Consider the following 18,429-nt stretch of genomic DNA (forward strand, 5'->3'; position numbering starts at 1 on the left):
AAGTGCCAAAATAAAAGCTCAAGGAGGTCAGTGTGCATGGTTTATAGTGTCAAATAACGAATAAAAACCATCTCATAATAATAACTATAATATAATGAAAATAACTACCTAAAATAATAAACACGTTTGGAGAAACTGTAGAGTTTCGTGATGACAGAGTGATGACATGATATTCAGTCAAAGTGAGCCCCCTCGTGGCTATTATGGCTACAGGTCATAAGTCCCGCACTTTTCATAAAAGTGACACTAGCCTACTCTTCAAATACAGTTTCTCCAAACGTGTTTATTATTTTAGGAAGTTATCAAGATAATCCATGTCCAAAAGTCCATTTCCTCGGATGAGATGTTTTTTATTCGTTATTTGACACTATAAACCAGGGGTGGGCAAACTACGGCCCGCGGGCCACATACAGCCGTTAGGCTGTTTAATCCGGCCCGTGGAGTATTTAAAAAATTGTCTTAAAGGCAGGGTAGGTAGGAATGGTCTAAAAAACTTCTTTTTCAAATTTGTTTAAACTTTATGTTCATATCAATACATAATTAAAATGTAAGTACTCTGAAAAAGAAAGTATAAAAATCGAGTGTCTGTAGACCTCTCAGGACTGTTTTAAAGACAGTTCATTATTTCCATTCACTCCACCCCCTCCCTTCTGGGCTCCTTCCAAAGCCACGCCCCCAAAACACATGAACGCGCGACTCCAACCGCTGAGCTGAAGACGCATTATTTACCTGAGACAAGCAGAGAGGAAGGAGCACAGTGCATGTAGTGACATCATGTCAGAATCACATGTAATAAAAAAATCTAACGCTAATTGCTTATGAATATAAACAAATAAGATGTATTTTAGTACTCACTATCAAGCTAGCATATTGATATTGGTAAATTTAAAATATATATTTTTTGATTCGCTAACGAGCTAGTTATATAAGCTAAAAACAGGTTGCATTGATACACTTTTTTACATTACCATCAGTTATATTGTGATGAAGATGAATTTCGTGTAAGATTCATAACATATATGGTGTTCTGCATGTAGGGGTGGGAGATATTGACAAAAATGAATATCTCGATATTTTTTTCCAATATCTAGATATAGATATTCAGGCGATATTTTTGCCATCCTTCAAAGAAATGTGAGCAAACTGGCAAAGAAGGTCCAGTTGGTCTTTTGACTTGCTGCATTTGACCTATATTATTCTAGGCTATAGAAAAAACAATAAAGGAGCTAACTAAACAGAATCTGTGGCACCCCCTACTTTTTCCACTTACAAAAAAAAAAAAAAAAAAAAAAACTTAACTAGGCACTTCTTGCAACAGTGATTATTAAATCAAACAACAATATTGTTGATGATCAATTCAAAGTAAAAAAAAATTAACATTTTCAAAACGGTATAAATCCATTCATTTTTCCCCCAAAACGCTATAAATCCATCTTTTTTTTTTTTTTTTCTAAATTTATGGTTTGTCTTTTTAAAAAAGTTTTTGTCTTTTATTTTTCGTGTTTGCATTTATGAGGAAAAAACAATATTACTTGACAGTTCTCCATTATGGACGCGAGCGCTCTGAAAGCTGCACTGAGACTTTCAAACTTTAACAGAGACCTCAAAACAGAAAGCACAAAGCCTTTCTTTAAAACGAATTTCGTTTTGTATTAATTGTATCTTAATTTTAATATATTTTTTTTTCATTAATTCATTAATATTTTCATTCCTGCATTAAATACATAAAGTAAATATAGGCTATCAATCACAACATAAGGTGCTTGAACTGGAGATTATATCATCGTGAACCGAACCGTAGCCTCGCCTCACAGGCCTAAAAAATGTGGAATATATTTACAGAAATCTGGTTCTAAACAAAACCATCCAAAACAAAATAAAACTATGTAGCCTAAATGTGCATTTCTCCGGTGCATGCGTTCACTAGCCTACTGCGAAGATCGCGAGTCAAATATCGTCAACTTCATCTTTGCAGCCGACACAGAAATTAATAAACAATTAAAATGTCTTATTGCAATATTTTACACATTCATAATCATTACTTTTGCTGGTTCTTTGAGGCAGCTTTTTAGGTTTATGGCGTTTTGGAAAAGAGCTCTTCACGTACAAACACCGTTTCACCAAGGCACAGCAGCCCTTCAGCACATAAGAACAAAAAGAGAAAAAGCACGGACTTACTAATTACGAAACTTTGATGTGGTTGAACAGCTGAAACAGTCACAAATTCCTCTGCAACTCAAACATTCGAAGGAAGAGAACAGCATTACAGTTTTCAGCGCGTCCTCCTTTGATTGCTGTGTTGTGACTGGAAAAGTGCATGCAGGAGCACATGCGCAAAATGTAGGTTTGTAAAATGTCCTTTTGTAAAATAAAAATAATTTTAGGGCGAAGCAGAGGAGGTCGTGCAAGAGGCCGTGGCGTGCAACTAGGGTCCGAGGAAGTAGAGGCTGAGGACGGGGTGGTCGCTGGAAAGCTACGCTGATATTGACACGCATTTTATTTCTTTGTTTATCCAAAGACTTTTTGTTCATTACCTTTTCTTGTACTGTCTTCTTTTTTTTGCCTTGTTTGCCTTCACTAACTGCATGCCGGTAATGTGAATTTTGATTGCTCTTTCTCTGCCATTGTTTTGCTATTCCTAGGTTCAGTGCCTCTCGAATTCCTCAAATCAAACGTGCGCGCGGCCGCGCGCAAGTGGGCAGATCCCGTGGCAAAAGGGTTGTTGCCATGGTTGCGAGAGAGAGTGACAGTCGCCTAAGCCAATCCTTTGATTCGTCCCGAATCGAAATAATGAGCTGTGTTTAATACAGATTAAACGGTCTAGAGTCACTTGATTTTTATACTCTTTTTTTCAGAGTACTTACATTTTAATTATGTATTGATATATATAGAAAGTTTTAACAAATTTGGATCTTTTTTTTTTTTTATAGTCCTACCTACCCTGCCTTTAAGATCGCATTCATTTTGCCTTTTTCTTGCAATACTTTGCGTTATATATATATATATATATATATTGCGTTGCATATATTTGACAATCGGAATATCAGATATTTCATGCCATAGCTAACAAATGTAAAAAAGGAAAAATGACATAAAAGCAGATCATCATTCATTCAGCGCTGTTGTGGCTGCGGTGTGTCACGTAACAAGCTAGACGCGTCACCATGGAAACCAAACAGACAGCAACGCATAGACTTGGTGCACGTTAATGTTTTTTCCTTTTTTTGGAAACTCACAGAGAAAAAAATGTTTGGTAACCGCTTGCACACATGTTTAGTTTTTCCTTTGATTTGTCTGCTATTTAGTTTTGCTACTCTGGATTTGTGGATGTATCCTCCTGACTGATTCCGTTTACCGACCTTTATCGCCCGGCTTTCGACTACGCTCCCCTGTCTGCCATGTACAGTCAGAACCCGGTTTTGTTCATTAAATGTTCTGATCTGCCTTTGCTTTTTATGTTTTATTTTATTATACTTAAAATAAATTTGTATATTCGTTTATTTCGTTTTTTCCCACAAATGTATGACTTTTGGAAGTGCAAATTGATTGCCATGCAGTTTTAATAAAGTTGAATTAACGTAACCTTCTGTCATTTTTACTCTTCTAAGTGTACACGTTTTGTTTCTAATTTACGGTTAGGCCCATTAAATAATAATAAGGATAAACAATATTTAAAAAGTATAGGCTATAATTATCGAACATCTGACTAATTAAAAATTAACCTCAAAACATAACATGCTAAATGGGGGATATCTAGCATAAAAAAATTATTGTCAGAATGTCATCTCTCAGTTGTTGAATTTCGCGCAGACGTTGCCACAAAGTAAATGTGTTTGCTCAGCCCGATCTCATGAAAGTGCGAATACCACGAATTGTATTTGTATTTCTTATGAAATGCAGTTTTCGCGTGCATATGATACGCACTTAAAGGGATAGTTCGCCCAAAAATGAAAATTCGGTCATCATTTACTCACCCTCAAGTTGTTTCAAACCTGTATGAATTTCTTTTTTCTGCTGAACACAAAAGAAGATATTTTGAAAAATGTCAGTAACCAAACAGTTGATGGACCCCACTGACTTCCATAGTATTTTTTTTTCCTACTATGGAAGTCAATGGGGTCCATCAACTGTTTGGTTTAACCAAGGGGTTTACAGTGCGCAGCATATGCACGCAAAAAAAATAATATTTTTGGCGTATAAATGGCACGAGAAATAAAATTTGTGGTATAGATACGCACTTTCATGAGATCGTGTTTCATAATCTGCTACTGGGCCGGCCCTCTGTCAAATTTTAAAACCCAGTGTGGCCCTTGAGCCAAAAAGTTTGCCCACCCCTGCTATAAACCATGCTATAAACCACTATAAACACACACTGACCTCCTCGAGCTTTTATTTTGGCACTTCCGGTTACTGGCATTTTGAATTTGCATATTAGTTAAATATTTAGTTTCACTCGAAACATTTAGATTCAACATTTAGATTTAGATTTAACATTTAGATTTAGATTCAACATTTAGATTTAACATTTAGATTCAACATTTAGATTTAGATTCAACATTTAGATTTAGATTTAATATTTATATTTAACATTTAGATTTAACATTTAGATTTAGATTTAATATTTAGATTTAACATTTAGATTTAACATTTAGATTTAACATTTAGATTTAGATTTAGCATTTAGATTTAACATTTAGGTGTAACATTTAATATTTAGATTTAACTATTTAAAATATCTCTAAGTTGACAAATATTGTTGTAAATGTGGTAAAAAGTGACCGTCAAAAATTCATACCAGTTTTTTAAACATTGTTTGAAGCTAAATGTGACAAAATGTTGCTGTTATTTTCAGCGTGAGCCGCTTTACAAACGGCGCCCCATACCAAACTCTATGATTAAATATAAAATAATAACTGTCATGTTAAACATAGCAGTTAGTGAGATCAAATCTAAAAGTAGCCTAATTTTTAACAAATTGTAGGCAGTGTTCAGTCCAGTGTGCAGCATTCAGTCAGTAGTAAGCTGGTGTTCCATTCCACAGTCATGCACATTTGAGGCTGCAGTCTGTAGCGCCATCTAGTGCCTGCTGACAATATAATCACGTTCTCTACTGAACATTTGAAAATAAAATGTAAATAAAAGGAAAGAAGACCATGTGTCCATGAGAGCACATGGGGGTTTGTGTGTGTGTGTGTGTGAAGTGGCTTTGACATCAGCAGAGATCACAACACACCTGCACACTGACCCCAATCCTCATAAGGTTCTTACTGTCAATCACTGAGACAGTTGTCAGTCTAATGCAACCTCTCTCTCTCTCTCTCTCTCTCTCTCTCTCTCTCTCTCTCTGCAAAGTCACAGTCTCGTGCAGGACAGAGGAAAAAACAAACACACACGGCCTGATGATTCGGCAAAAACACACACAGGAAATTATGGCATCAGTTGTGAGTATATAAGCATTCTATTCTATTCTATTCTATTCTATTCTATTCTATTCTATTCTGTTCATCTGTTTAGTTGTGACTGAATTGTTAGAGGAAATTATTGTTTTCTTTTAAAAAATAACTGCATATATATACTCCACATTTGGAGTGAAGCCGGTGTCTTTTTAAATCAGTAATCAAACATTCTATGGAGTGCATCAATGCTACTGTAATGTAAAGAAACGTAAAGATTATTAAAAAATGGTCGTACTAAAGAGAAAATATTAATATTCATGTTTAACTTGAGGGTAAATGTTTCTTATTGAATTTGATTAAATGCTACAATGATTTTTGTAAGAAGCAGTTGTAAATGAAATATAAATATATTCCCTAGTTTAAACATGATTATTGTTTTCTATCCTTTTTTTGTAAATTGAATAAAATTATATATATATATATATTTATATATATTAGCTTCTTTAAAGCATGAGGTGCATCCTGGAATGTTATTTTTAAAGGAGTTTGCTGGACACTTTATTTCCTCCATAATGTGTTCCAACTCATTCGTTAAAAAAAAAAAAGAAAATCCTATTTATGCACAATTTATGTGTCCACAAAACAAATTTTAAGCATTTAGATTTTTAACATCATAAGAAAAAAATCAGTCTGTCCAAACTTTTCACTGGCAGTGTGTATAAGATTTTTTATAAGATATAAGATAAGAAAAAAACGTGTCATAGAAAACTGCATGTAAATGTGTGAAATGTGTCAAATTTGTTTTGCACGTGTGTGTGCTTAAGATTCAGGAAAGTTTGACCTGCCAGGGGGAAAATGCGATGATCCATCTAAGTGGCTGTGGTATTCAGCTGGTGTCTAAAAAGGGCCGTCTCTCACGCACACCTGCCCTCCATCTGTTACCGACACATGCTGAGGACTTGACGCTCTCCTCTTCCTCCTCCTCCTCTTCCTCCTCAATACAGGATCAGGGTAGAACTCCTGTTCAGCCCTCAGAGCAAGAGAAAGAGGCTGAGAATCTCCCCCCGAGACGCCCTCTGAAACTTGCCCCGCTAGAGCTCCCCCTAGAGGTGAGAGAGGCACAGTGGCAGAAGATCAGAAGTGCTCAGGAGGCCAAAGCAGCGGGCTGTAATTCGTGGGGGGCGTATCCAAGAAAAGCAAAGGTTTGTTGGCAGGACGGCCCGCCCAAGTCACCAGAACGCTCCCCGCTGAGTATTATCACAGAACCCCACAAACCACTTCTACCTGTCAATCAAGTCAAGCTTGGTTCTAATAGGCCAGCAGGGAAGGAGGCGGGGCGAGGGAAAGGTAATCTGTCAGTTTGCTCGGCACATGCTCCCGAGAACATCTGCCAATCAGAGCACGGCAACAGCCAATCAGCTGCTCCAGCTAAAACCCAGGATGCAGATAAGAGGCGTCTAAGACTGCGAAGGACCCGGCGGCTAGAGGAGGATCAGAGCAAATCCAGTTTATCAACAGGTGAGGAGAGCAAACAGGCCTCAGCCGGCCCAGGCAAGGGTCAGCGCGCCGCCAACAAGGCCATCAGAGATGCCAGCCGTGTGCTGCAAAAGGCATCATGGAGGAACCTGCGGGAACCTGGGATTCGTGAGATGGAGGCAGTGGGTAAAGTTGGGAGAAGGATGGCTGTTAATGACATTCAGGAAGCCGTGCTCTGACTCTTTGACCCGAAGAGGAAATGCAACAGGTGGTGTTGGGGTTAGAGACTTGAACATGGCAAAACAGCCATGCCTACAGAGGATTTTCCCTCTTGGGTTTAGATCTGAAAACAGCTCAGTAATGTAGAAAACAGCACAACATTCCTGATCCAAATATTTCTGTATTTATAAATGAGAGCTTATTTACAGTGAGTCCGTCAGTGATTATCGCTAAATAAACCCAGACAGGGTGATAGGACTTGGACATGAAAGTTATTACACTACTTAGTAAATAATAATAATAAAAATATCTGTCATGGGACTGGATATATGTGTGTGTGCGCGCAATTAATTGCGATTAATCACATCTAACAAATCTTTGTGAATATATAATGTGAGTGAATATGTGTGTGTGTGTGTGTGTGTATATATATATATATTAGACACGATTAATCAATTTGACAGCAGTAATCTGCATTTTAATTAGATACTGCCTAATTTGCATATTTGAACATAACATTGCAGAAAAGTTGTAATATAAAATTGTGTGTCTTAATGAACTGTGATTAATTAACTGGGAAGTATGGTAATGTTTAATAATTAGGGTATAATAATAAATACCCCAAAATGACCCTATCCACCTGTGGTGTCTTGCTTTAAAATGTTAATTTATGCAGTTTTTCATTGTTACCGGAACGCTACGTCTGACCAATCAGAATCCAGTATTCCTGTGAGCCGTGTAATAAAATCCATTTATATTCTTCATATAAGACGATTATCGTTGCTAAAACTAGATAAAACTAGAATGTCCACATTGACAGTCTAAGCAAAGGGTTTGTCAATACTGTTCACCGCAGCCAATGAATATTTAAATGATCACTGTGTTTATTTTCCTATTTACATAAATCAATAAAATGTTGCTGCGTCTAACACAATCTGAGATTAATAAATAAATAAATAAATCTGTCTTCTTTCAGGGGACAGTGCTAAATGACTAAAATTACTTTCAAAGAATGTCATTTCAGCGCTATATAGCTAGCACTAAAATGACACTTTGTAAAAGCTGCAAAGGCAACAGAACACTAGCTCATGGTTATTATTGCGATGGATTATGGGATATGAGTACTCTTTATTGTTAATTAAACAATTTTAAAAAGTGTATCCTATTCAATGTTGCTGTTAAGTGTGATGAACATTGTAGTAGAAGTAGGCCTAGTAATTTAAGTAGTTTTTTTAAAAGTCCCCCTGTGGTGAAAATCAAGTTTTTAATGTTATATGTCTTTGTGTTGTTTTTAATGTGCTTTAAGACAAACCATGTGCAAAATCATAAGTCAACACCATTGCTGAGTATTTTCTCATTAAAACTGCAGTTAACCAAAGACAGTCTCAAAAACGTGGTTTGAAACCCTCTGACGTCACAAACTACCTTGTAATCCATCATGTCAAGGTCCCTCGGACTTTAGCATATCATTAACAGCGATCTAGCAGGGGGGTCCAGGTTATCCAGGTAGCCTATATTTTTCTGTTGATATGAAAAATCGGGTAGATTTAGCAATATGCGGGTGTTCTGAGTTGTTCAAAGCGTTTCTGATGATTGTTAGAAGGCAGATGCCTGACTCTGAGATGGCAAATGGAAACATGGTTTGTGTAATATTAGCTAGACATTATTAGCTGTTGACAAGCAAAAGGCTAATTATATTAATTACCGATGTTGTAAAGAGCAATACCGTTGTGCAGCGTTTACCAGTTGGCCGAGTGAATCTCTGAGCTCCCTCTGGCTTGAGTGGAGGCGGGGCAAATTAGCATATTCATGCGTACTCTGCGTATACTAAATGAAGTAAGGGTGTAGAGTTGCATTCAAGCTATTTTAAGGCATGAATAATTATTATTTTTTAACAGGAAAACAACTTTAAATACTGTATGTCATATTGGTGATCAAATATTATTTTTAAGGGATACAATTATTGACTATAGGGGGACTTTGAATTAAAAGACGCAGAAATCTGAGAGAGGATTAGGACTGAAACATGACTCAAATTGGTTTCAAGTCGGCATCAGAGCACCCCCACACTGAATCTAGTAAAAATCCATGGTTGTATACAATATAAACATGAGTTGCCTATCTGTTAGGCTACTGATCAACTGGCTGCCAATGGAGAACACCATTTATGACCAGTTTGTGATATTTTGTTGTTAAAGAAACAGGCAGCAAATACAAAAACCTTCTTCCCATAATTAAATCGTAAGCTCAAGCTGTAATTATAATGAAATCTTCATAACAGAAACAGATCTGAATGACCTTTATAACCCTATACATGTCTCCTCACTTGAGTTCAAAGAATCTATAAACTTCACTTCCTCGTCACTTTTGTAGATCTGCATCTGTGCCAAACCATCAGTTGTCCTCTGCTGGACTTTGCCCTGCGCTAAAGTTAGTGTGACCTCCTGCGAGATCCCTTACAAAAAGGTAGAGGATGGAAATAGATCTTGTTTCTTTTCAACAAGATGAACCACGAGCAGTTACTTCCTGCACGTTTTTACTGGTGGATGTTTATTGCTGTGTGGCTCGGTTGTTGATGTGTTTTACTGTCCATAACGATGGGATTTAGGGAGTTTGGAAAGTGCATGTTTGTAAGATTTCGTGAGTGCCCGATGCCTGTGAAAGTACTCTGTGGTAAAACGTCCAGATGAGACATGAAAAGTAAGACAGGAGGAGAAGGGAAAGGGAGAGAAAGCAGGGGTCTTCAGAGACACGCCGTGCACACAGGATATCTGGCATGTTCGGCCTCAAAGAACAAGACTATCTGACAGGAAAAACAGCAGGAAGGGAAGGTCGGTAACACTACAATCTTTTAAGGTAAAAAAAGTTATTTTTTAATTGGGTTTCCTCTGAGAGATTAACTCGACTAATACTTTGACATTACAATAGTGTTTAAAGAGATTAAAAGTCTATCTATCTATCTATCTATCTATCTATCTATCTATCTATCTATCTATCTATCTATCTATCTATCTATCTATCTATCCATCCATCCATCCATCCATCCATCCATCCATCCATCCATCCATCCATCCATCCATCCATCCATCCATCCATCCATCCATCCATCCATCCATCCATCTTTAACTTGTAGGTCACACTACCCCATCAAAGCCTAAACAGGTCTTTTCACACTGTGTTTAAAGGAATAGTTCAATAAAAAATGAAAATTCTGTCATCATTTGCTCACCCTCAAGTTGTTCCAAACCTGTATGAATTTCTTTCTTCTTCTGATCACAGAAGAAGATATTTTGAAGAATGTCGGTAACCAAACAGTTGATGGGCCCTATTGACTTCCATAGTATGAGGGAAAAAAATACTATGGAAGTCAATGGGGAATTTTTCCTTTTCCTGTCATTCCAATTCAACTTCCTGTGTGTTTGGCCAATTAATTTGACCATTTTCCTTAACTCAAAGGTGGCCAATTCTTCAATTCTGAATGTTGCACAACCCTGGAGCATTTACACTAGAAAAGAGCCACTCAGTTAAATTTTCAACTTTTCAAATCTGTGTTTTAATGAAAATGCACATTCACTCATTTGACACACTACTTCATTGAGTGAACTCTCACTATAGACACAAACCTTGTGGGTAAAAATCGCCAATCAGTCCCATTGACAACCTGTAGGCTCAGCCTGGCCTGGAGAGAAGAATCAATCCTTAAAGCCATGGAGACAAGAGGAGAGAGAGAAAGAACTTGTGTGAAAGAAAAAGAAAGAGATGACGAGAAAGAAAGTGACAAAAATATCCCGGAAAGTTGCTCTATAATTGGTGCAGTCTGTCAGAGCCCTATTTTATGTGCGTGAACAGGGCAGGGCAGCCATCTCGTCCCCACTGAAACCCAACACTTAGAGGAGCAGTCCCTCTTCCCTCCCACCTCCCAGCAGAGGAGAGCAGACTCCACAACACTGTGCTCCTCACTGCAGGATTACTCTGTGTGTGTGTGTGTGTGTGTGTGTTATCACACCTGTGTATGACCTTACCTGGAGCTTTATTTCTAGGAGGATGCTGCTTTGATACTTCAGGTGTCTGTGAGGTGTGTTTTTGGAGGAGGTTGAAGAATATCTTCTTGTTCCTACATATTGACAGCACAGGTAAGTGTGAAGTTTATCGTTCATATCCCAAATGTATCCCATCAGCAAACAGTGTTTGATTTGTGATATTTTGCTCTAAGATGTTTAGTCATCATGTCTTGATAGCTCAGTCTGCTCTATAACTACTGCTTTCTTTATTCTTCCACTTTTGGGGGGAACTTTAGTAAAAGTAAAGGCTGTTTTTAACATTTCAGAAGAGTGAAGATTTCTGGTTTATTCATCTGCAGGTTGTTCCCAGGCTGGTCGTTTAGCAGAGTCTTGGAGTTTGGCCGCAGTCGGGCCCTAGAGTGTTAGTGGAGATAGAAACATTAAAAGGTTTCAGGGACTCAAAATGAGATATGTACTTGCAGACAATACAACAATTATGATAACTGATGGTTTTATCATGAAATAACAGAGGTAACTGGATCAGATCAGTCAATTGCATTGTTAACCAAAAATTGTAGGTTATATAGAGTTGGTAAACCAAAAATGATATGTTATACTGTACATCCGTCTAATAATAAAAAGGTTGCAAGTTAGTCGATGAAAGAATGCAGGTCATGGCTAGTAACCAAAAGATTATATTTATTGATCTGGTAAACCCCAAAATAGTATGTTTGACTGTGCTTCTAATAACTAAAAGATTGTAAATTGGTCGATGAAAGAATGCAGGTCATAGGATGCAGGTAACTAAATTATTGTATGTTGCATGGATGTTAAACAAAAGGTTTTAGGGCTGGTGATCGAAAGGTTATAGGTCGTAGGGCTGGTAATGCAAAGGTTGTTGGTCATAGGACTGGTACTGTGAATAAACAATTGTAGGTTGTCAAGCTAGTTAACAAAAGTTTGTAAGTCAAAAGGCTGGTAACCAAAAGATTGTAGATTGGTGGTCTAGTAAAGACCTTAATGTAAGGTTGTAGGACAGGTGATAAGGAAAAAAATATTTTTTTAAGTCGACATCTATGTGATTAAAGTCGAGTCGATGTTGACTAGTTACTGATGACGTCATTAATGAACAAATAAGCCTGAACCTCGAGTTGAGACTCGAACGCAGGTTGCCTTGTGCACAGCTATGGCATATGACACAGCGCTGCCCACAATGCTATTGCTCCAGTTCTCAGTTCTTTTGTCTTTGGGTCATTATATTTCTCATATATTTTTGCTCGTTCTAAATCAGATACAGATACAAAGTGGCACAGTAAAGATTAGGCCTACATTTGAATGCATTACAGAGAGCGATTGCGTGTGAACAAAGTATACCTGGCAGCGTCTCTCTACTAATAGTGAAGCTGTGGGTTTTAGTTACTAAGAAATATATGCTAGAACTTTTCAGTTTCTAAGCTAGTTTACTGATAAATTACAGAACAGTGTTGACAATACATTTATGCGCTACTAAATGTTTCTCTATTTGCACGTGATGCGAGATACTGTCTGTATGTGTGTGTGTTACAATGTAGAATGGCGATTAACTTGCGTATACCATAAGCTGTTTAACACGTGCATTCACCCGCTGAATTTTTATCATCCAGATGGTATAATCAAACATATCTAGTGGAGGGCTCTCAGAGTGTGCATTTATTTGTCATTTTACCTGTTGGAAACGAAGCGTAAAAGTGAGCATAAAATATTTCTTATCCTGTTGTGCCTTTTATAGTTAATCTCAAGCTTAAAGTGTCATGGCAGAGCATTCAAGTCGTCTAGTCTGTGCAACCCCTAGTAGGTGACCATGACCATTGTGCCCTTGGACATGGGACTTACCCACAGGTTCCATTTGGGAAATTGACCATATGGGTCAATTGGGCGTTCCCTTCCACAACCATTTCATTTTAGTTATGAAAAGAATTTTGTTTGTTTAAACTTTTTTTAACCAAGCACAGGCCCATTAGTTTTAAAATTCACCCGGTAATTTAGGCTAATAGCTTGACCAGTGGGCTGGAAAAACAAAGTGCCTTTTAAAACTTTTGACTGCTGACTGGCTGTAAAAAAACTGTACATATTGGCATGCATATATATATATATATATATATATATATATATATATAATTTGATGTCTAAAATTAAAAAATAAATCATATTACAGGTGTTACAGGTGGCTATTTGTTTTCACAGACACATGAAAATCCAGTATAAATGTTGTTTACTGCAAATGTATACAGTTAATGTTACTAGTTAAATGAATCCAGGATACTTTCACAGCCTCAAAGAAACATGAGAAGACCTGCTGGTCAAAGGGTTCAAAGAACTCACCATGCTGTGGGCTTTTAAGACCAAAAGTAAAGAGAAAGCAAGACTTTCTGGGTCATATGATGATAGTGCAAACCTTCATGAAGGGAAAAAAAGGAGGGAGAGGAATGAGCTGTGGAAAGCAACAAAGAAAGGACACTGAATTGTGTGAGAGGAGGCCTCTGACCATCAGCTCACGAGGAACATAATTGTTTGACGGATCCAAAGAAATGGGCAGTTTTCCATAGATGCATCAACTTTTGTACTGGAAACTTTGAACTCACTAGCTCAATTGATACCATTTTTACAAGTCATCAAAGTCCCATTTGCCATTGATGAACTTCATTCTATTGTCCTTGGTAAAGGTTTTTCTGGAGAATAGCAATTTAATGCACCTGAAAATAGGGGAACTTAGCTGAAATTGTCTGTGATGAAAGATTGCCACATCATCAAGGCTCTGCAAACCATAATTCAATGCTTCCCAACGTTGTTCCCTCGCTCCCTGATGACAGTGTGCTCCCTGGGGCGAACTGTACTCCGCTAAATCAGAAGAACACCCTATTTACAGCGAAACATCAGTTCAGCTTTGCCAGAGGAGCGTGGTTAGTCACCAGTAGTGTATATATAGTTTGGTGAACAGGGGAATGAATTACAGATGGACATAAAACTTTCTGGGGGTTTTCTTTCTATTACCCCACCTTGTTCACTCTGGTTTCCTGATGGAGATCTTACATTTTTCATTATGTGTTATTTATAATATTATGCAGTCGGTAACACTTTACAATAAGGTTTAATTTGTTAACATTAGTTAATGTATTAACAAACATAAACTAACAATGAGTAATACATTTGTTTCTGTATTTATTAATCTTTGTTAATGATTGTTGATAGAAATACAGCTGTTTATTGTTTGTTCATGTCAGTGCATTAACTAATGTTAACAAATACAACTTTTTATTGTTATAATGTATTAGTAAATCTTGAAATTAACATTAGCTAAGATTAATTCATGCTGTAGAAGTGCAGTTCATTCTTATTTCATGATAATTAAAGTTTAAAACCTCATTGTAAAGTGTTACCCATTTTACTTATGTGTAATACACAAATAATTGTAAGAAAAAAAGGTAATAATTGTATTTATACTAGCCATAAAATGGTCAAATAGTCCTGTATTCACTTGTATACTGTGTTTATGAGCATGATGGTTCATTTTGTTATTGGCTCAAACTAAAACGGCAACTTGGAAAGTAATCAGGATTAATGTGGGCTGCACCAGTAGTACATCAGTAAGAAATGTTATGAATAGCACACGGCTAACATGAATCATACACTCCACTTCTGTTTGCAATCTATCAATATAACTCCGCTCCGAGTCAGAATGACTGATCACCTCACATTTGTTTCATGTCTCCACAGGAGCAGCAACTTGATGATCATCGCATCTTAGTGGGAATATCAGCAAACAACAGCGGAGAAGGAGATGGAGTTTCGATTCGGCCTCAGGATCTCTCTGGTCCTGACCATACTGGCTCTGACTCTGTACAGAAGTGGTGTTGAAGGACAAAGGGCAGGTGAGGTCACATACTAGCCTAAATATACTGTTTTCATGACCCCTTACCACATCTCTTTTTAACTTCACCTTGGTAATTCTAATTCTGACTTTCAGTGAGTCTGTTATGTGTGCAGACTGAGGTTTTGCACCTGACAAGCTAATAGCTTTGAGTTCTCTGTCAAATTCAGTCCATGTATTATCCAACCAGACCATGGTACACTGACAGAAACACAAACCTCATAAATCTGTGGCTAAACTGTATACACACCATCTGTAAAATTGCATGTCTTTTGTCCCAGGTTGCAAGAATGTCCACTATGATCTGGTATTCATCTTGGACACCTCTTCCAGTGTGGGCAAGGAAAACTTTGAGAAGATCCGGCAGTGGGTGGCAAACCTGGTAGAATCTTTTGACGTAGGTGTGGAGAAGACACGTGTGGCCGTGGTTCGCTACAGTGACCGTCCCACCGCCGAATTCAACCTGGGCAGGTACAAAACTCTTGAGGAGGTCAAGCGTGCCGCTGGGAACATCCGATACCTGGGTGGGAACACCAAAACTGGAGATGCCATCAGCTTCACCACCAACAACATCTTCACGGAGAGGACAGGGGCAAGGCCTGCCGCCAAGGGTATTCAGAAAGTTGCGATCTTGCTGACGGACGGCAGGAGTCAGGATTTTGTTTTGGAGCCATCGGTTGCTGCAGCGGCTGCTGGAATCAGGTTGTTCGCCGTAGGGATTGGGGAAGCTCTTAAGGAGGAGCTGGAAGAGATCGCCGCCGAGCCCAAAAGTGCTCATGTGTTCCATGTGACGGACTTTGACGCCATTGACAAGATCAGGGGCAGGTTGAGGAGGAGACTCTGTGAGAGTGAGTATTGATGACTTTGACCTTAAACCACATATGTTATTAAAAATAAAGGTTCCAAAAAGGTTTTTTTACAGTGATGCCATGGAATAACCATTTTGGGTTTTTTAGAGTGAAGAACATTTAAAAAATCTAAAGAACCTTTCTCCACTATAAATAACCTTTTGTCCAATTAAATGGTTCCAGGTATATTAAGTGTTCTTCACAGAAACATAGATGCCAGTATATTTCTTTACACAGTCAGATAGGTTAGGTGGGAGTTGACTTAACAAAGAGTCAGCTTGACCGCTGACCGACTAAAAACATCAGTCATTTAATATGCTTTTGTTGGCACACATTCCCATTCACAAGAAGGTCTGCTCTGTGCCATACAAGACTTGTTGGACAGGAACTGGAAGCTCTTTGGCCAGGGCATTTATGTGGTTTCTTGCCTCGGTGAGCTCAGAGTAAAGAGGTGTAGGAAATGCAGAAGACAGAAAAGCTCAGAGCTCAAGTGCTTTTCCTGATCACATCTGCTCTGCAGGCAAAGATAACCTAAAAGTACATGTGGGATAGTCTTTGGAGGCCATTACAAACAACAAGCTTGCATTAAAACTATGAATATAGATTCAAAAATACATAAACCCAAACCGTTGAGGTATGTGGCCTGGATTGACCATGCAAATGCAAATTATGTGTACGCGTAGTATGTTTTTAGTGATGATGGATGCTTAGCCTTGACATTCCTCTCTAAAATTAGCATGAACGGGAGAGCGACGACACCTGGAGCTCTTCAGTTTAAAGTGGAAATCTGAGTCCGGAGTAGCACTTCCGCTTTCCAGAACTCTTGTGTAGTCAAAGCAATATAAAAACATTACATATACAGTGGTTAAGCGGTCTTTTGTTGAAGGTACAATCACTGGGATTTGAAGAGGTTGTAACACAAGCCTTCTCCAATGCCTGCTTTAAATCAGACTGCCTAGTGTGAAGATAGGGAACCATTGGACTTGGCAAGGAGATGCAGAGATAAAAAGAGAAAGAGATAAATTGATTTATTGTAAACCAAACCCTTGACCCTGCCTTGATTCCAACCAAAGGTCCTCGTCTGAATGACTCTACGTGACTCAGAAGTGCAGAAATATCAACTCAAACATTTCACTGCCAGCTTTAGACTTTGTTGTTCTATTAGGGATTGTCCTTTAAGCATTTAGAACTGCATATCAGGTCCAGTTCTGTGATTACCAAGATAATCTGACACTAGCATTGGCATCTAAGAATACTGGTGGCTAGAAATCATGGCATCTCCAAGGTCCAAGTTATTTTTGCTCTGAAAATTACAGTCCTAATGTTTCAAGTGGAACTTGGCTTCACCGTACTGCGTTTTTACTTTTTTAATCTTTGGCTTTTAATTTGTTTTAGGTGAAAAGATAACAAGCATTACCTCATCCAAGGGCACAATTAGCATAATTTTAATTTATTCAATGTGATTACCCATAACACAGTTTTTTCTTCTTTGGAAAGAAAATAATTTTAGGAAAATGACATTTCCTTCTCCGAAAGTTGGTTGGAATCAGTTTTCCCCTTTCTTTCTTTCTTTCTTTCTTTCTTTCTTTCTTTCTTTCTTTCTTTCTTTCTTTCTTTCTTTCTTTCTTTCTTTCTTATTTAGTAATAATAATTCAGAATGAATTGCTTAGATAATGTTCACCATAAATTCTAAAGATTTTGTTGTTGCATTTTCATCAGTGTAAAAGGGAATATATTATATATTAGTTAAGTGTACATTTTTGTACTAAATTCATAAATCATTTTTGACCAGGATGTGTTACAATAATGACAATGATATTTGTGCTTAAATGAAAATTAGCCCATGATTTACTCACCCTCAAGTCATCCTAAGTTGATGTTGAAGTTATATTAAAAAATGTCCTGGCTCTTCCAAGCTTTATAATGGCAGTGAACGGCCATTTTGAAGTCCATAAAAGTGCATGAGTTTGTGTAAGAAAAAAATCCATATTTAAAACTTTGTAACTTAATAACTAGCTTCCGGCCAAACAAACATACGGATTCCACTTAAGTCTAAAGCGCAACTTATGCGAGTAATGCGACGTACTGCTGATATTTACGCTACGCCATGACGCACTACGCTATTTCCGACGTCACAAGTTGCACTTTAGGTGCAAGTAGACTGTGTATGGCCGTTTGGCCGAAAGCTATAATTTTAATTTGTAACATGCATTTGTTAGATGCACTTTTATGGACTTCAAAACAGAAACGGCCATTCACTGCCATTATAAAGCTTGGAAGAGCCAGGACATTTTTTTTATATAACTCTGGGAAATTATCATGGGATAATTTTTTTTTTGGGGTGAACTATCCCTTTAACTGTCATTAAAATAGTCTTACAATGCAAACAACAACATTCTTTATGCATAATATAATTTCCTTTTGATTAAATGGTGAATATTACTTCCAGCTCTATGATAATACAGGAAGTGCACTGGGCCATTTTTAGCATGCTTGAAATAAACGAAAAGTGCAAAGCTTGTTTGACTAGTAGTTTCATCACTTAGTGTATCTGGGCTTTGGTTCAGGTCGGTGGTCCACCC

The 18,429-nt window shown here is 37.6% G+C and overlaps 2 protein-coding genes across 2 annotated transcripts in view; both read left to right on the forward strand.

The window, feature by feature from the left end:
* Window positions 1–5,316: 5,316 nt before the first annotated feature.
* On the forward strand, window positions 5,317–7,725 carry LOC311094289 (uncharacterized protein). Its single transcript, XM_084132173.1, has 2 exons — window positions 5,317–5,441; window positions 6,221–7,725. The coding sequence occupies exons 1-2, from the start codon at window positions 5,400–5,402 to the stop codon at window positions 7,109–7,111; spliced, it is 933 nt and encodes a 310-aa protein (XP_083988299.1). The 5' UTR covers window positions 5,317–5,399; the 3' UTR covers window positions 7,112–7,725.
* A 3,300-nt stretch (window positions 7,726–11,025) lies between these two features.
* The window catches only part of col22a1 (collagen, type XXII, alpha 1), a 66,698-nt gene continuing 59,294 nt past the window's right edge, over window positions 11,026–18,429 (forward strand). The window contains exons 1-3 of the mRNA XM_084131327.1: window positions 11,026–11,224; window positions 14,846–15,000; window positions 15,281–15,847. Coding sequence (XP_083987453.1) covers window positions 14,910–15,000; window positions 15,281–15,847 — 658 coding nt within the window. The 5' untranslated portion in view covers window positions 11,026–11,224; window positions 14,846–14,909. The remainder of the gene's footprint in view (window positions 11,225–14,845; window positions 15,001–15,280; window positions 15,848–18,429) is intronic.

The sequence above is a fragment of the Abramis brama genome (genome assembly GCF_963993115.1).
Source record: "Abramis brama genome assembly, chromosome: 12".
In the NCBI taxonomy this organism is placed as follows: Eukaryota; Metazoa; Chordata; class Actinopteri; order Cypriniformes; family Leuciscidae; genus Abramis; species Abramis brama.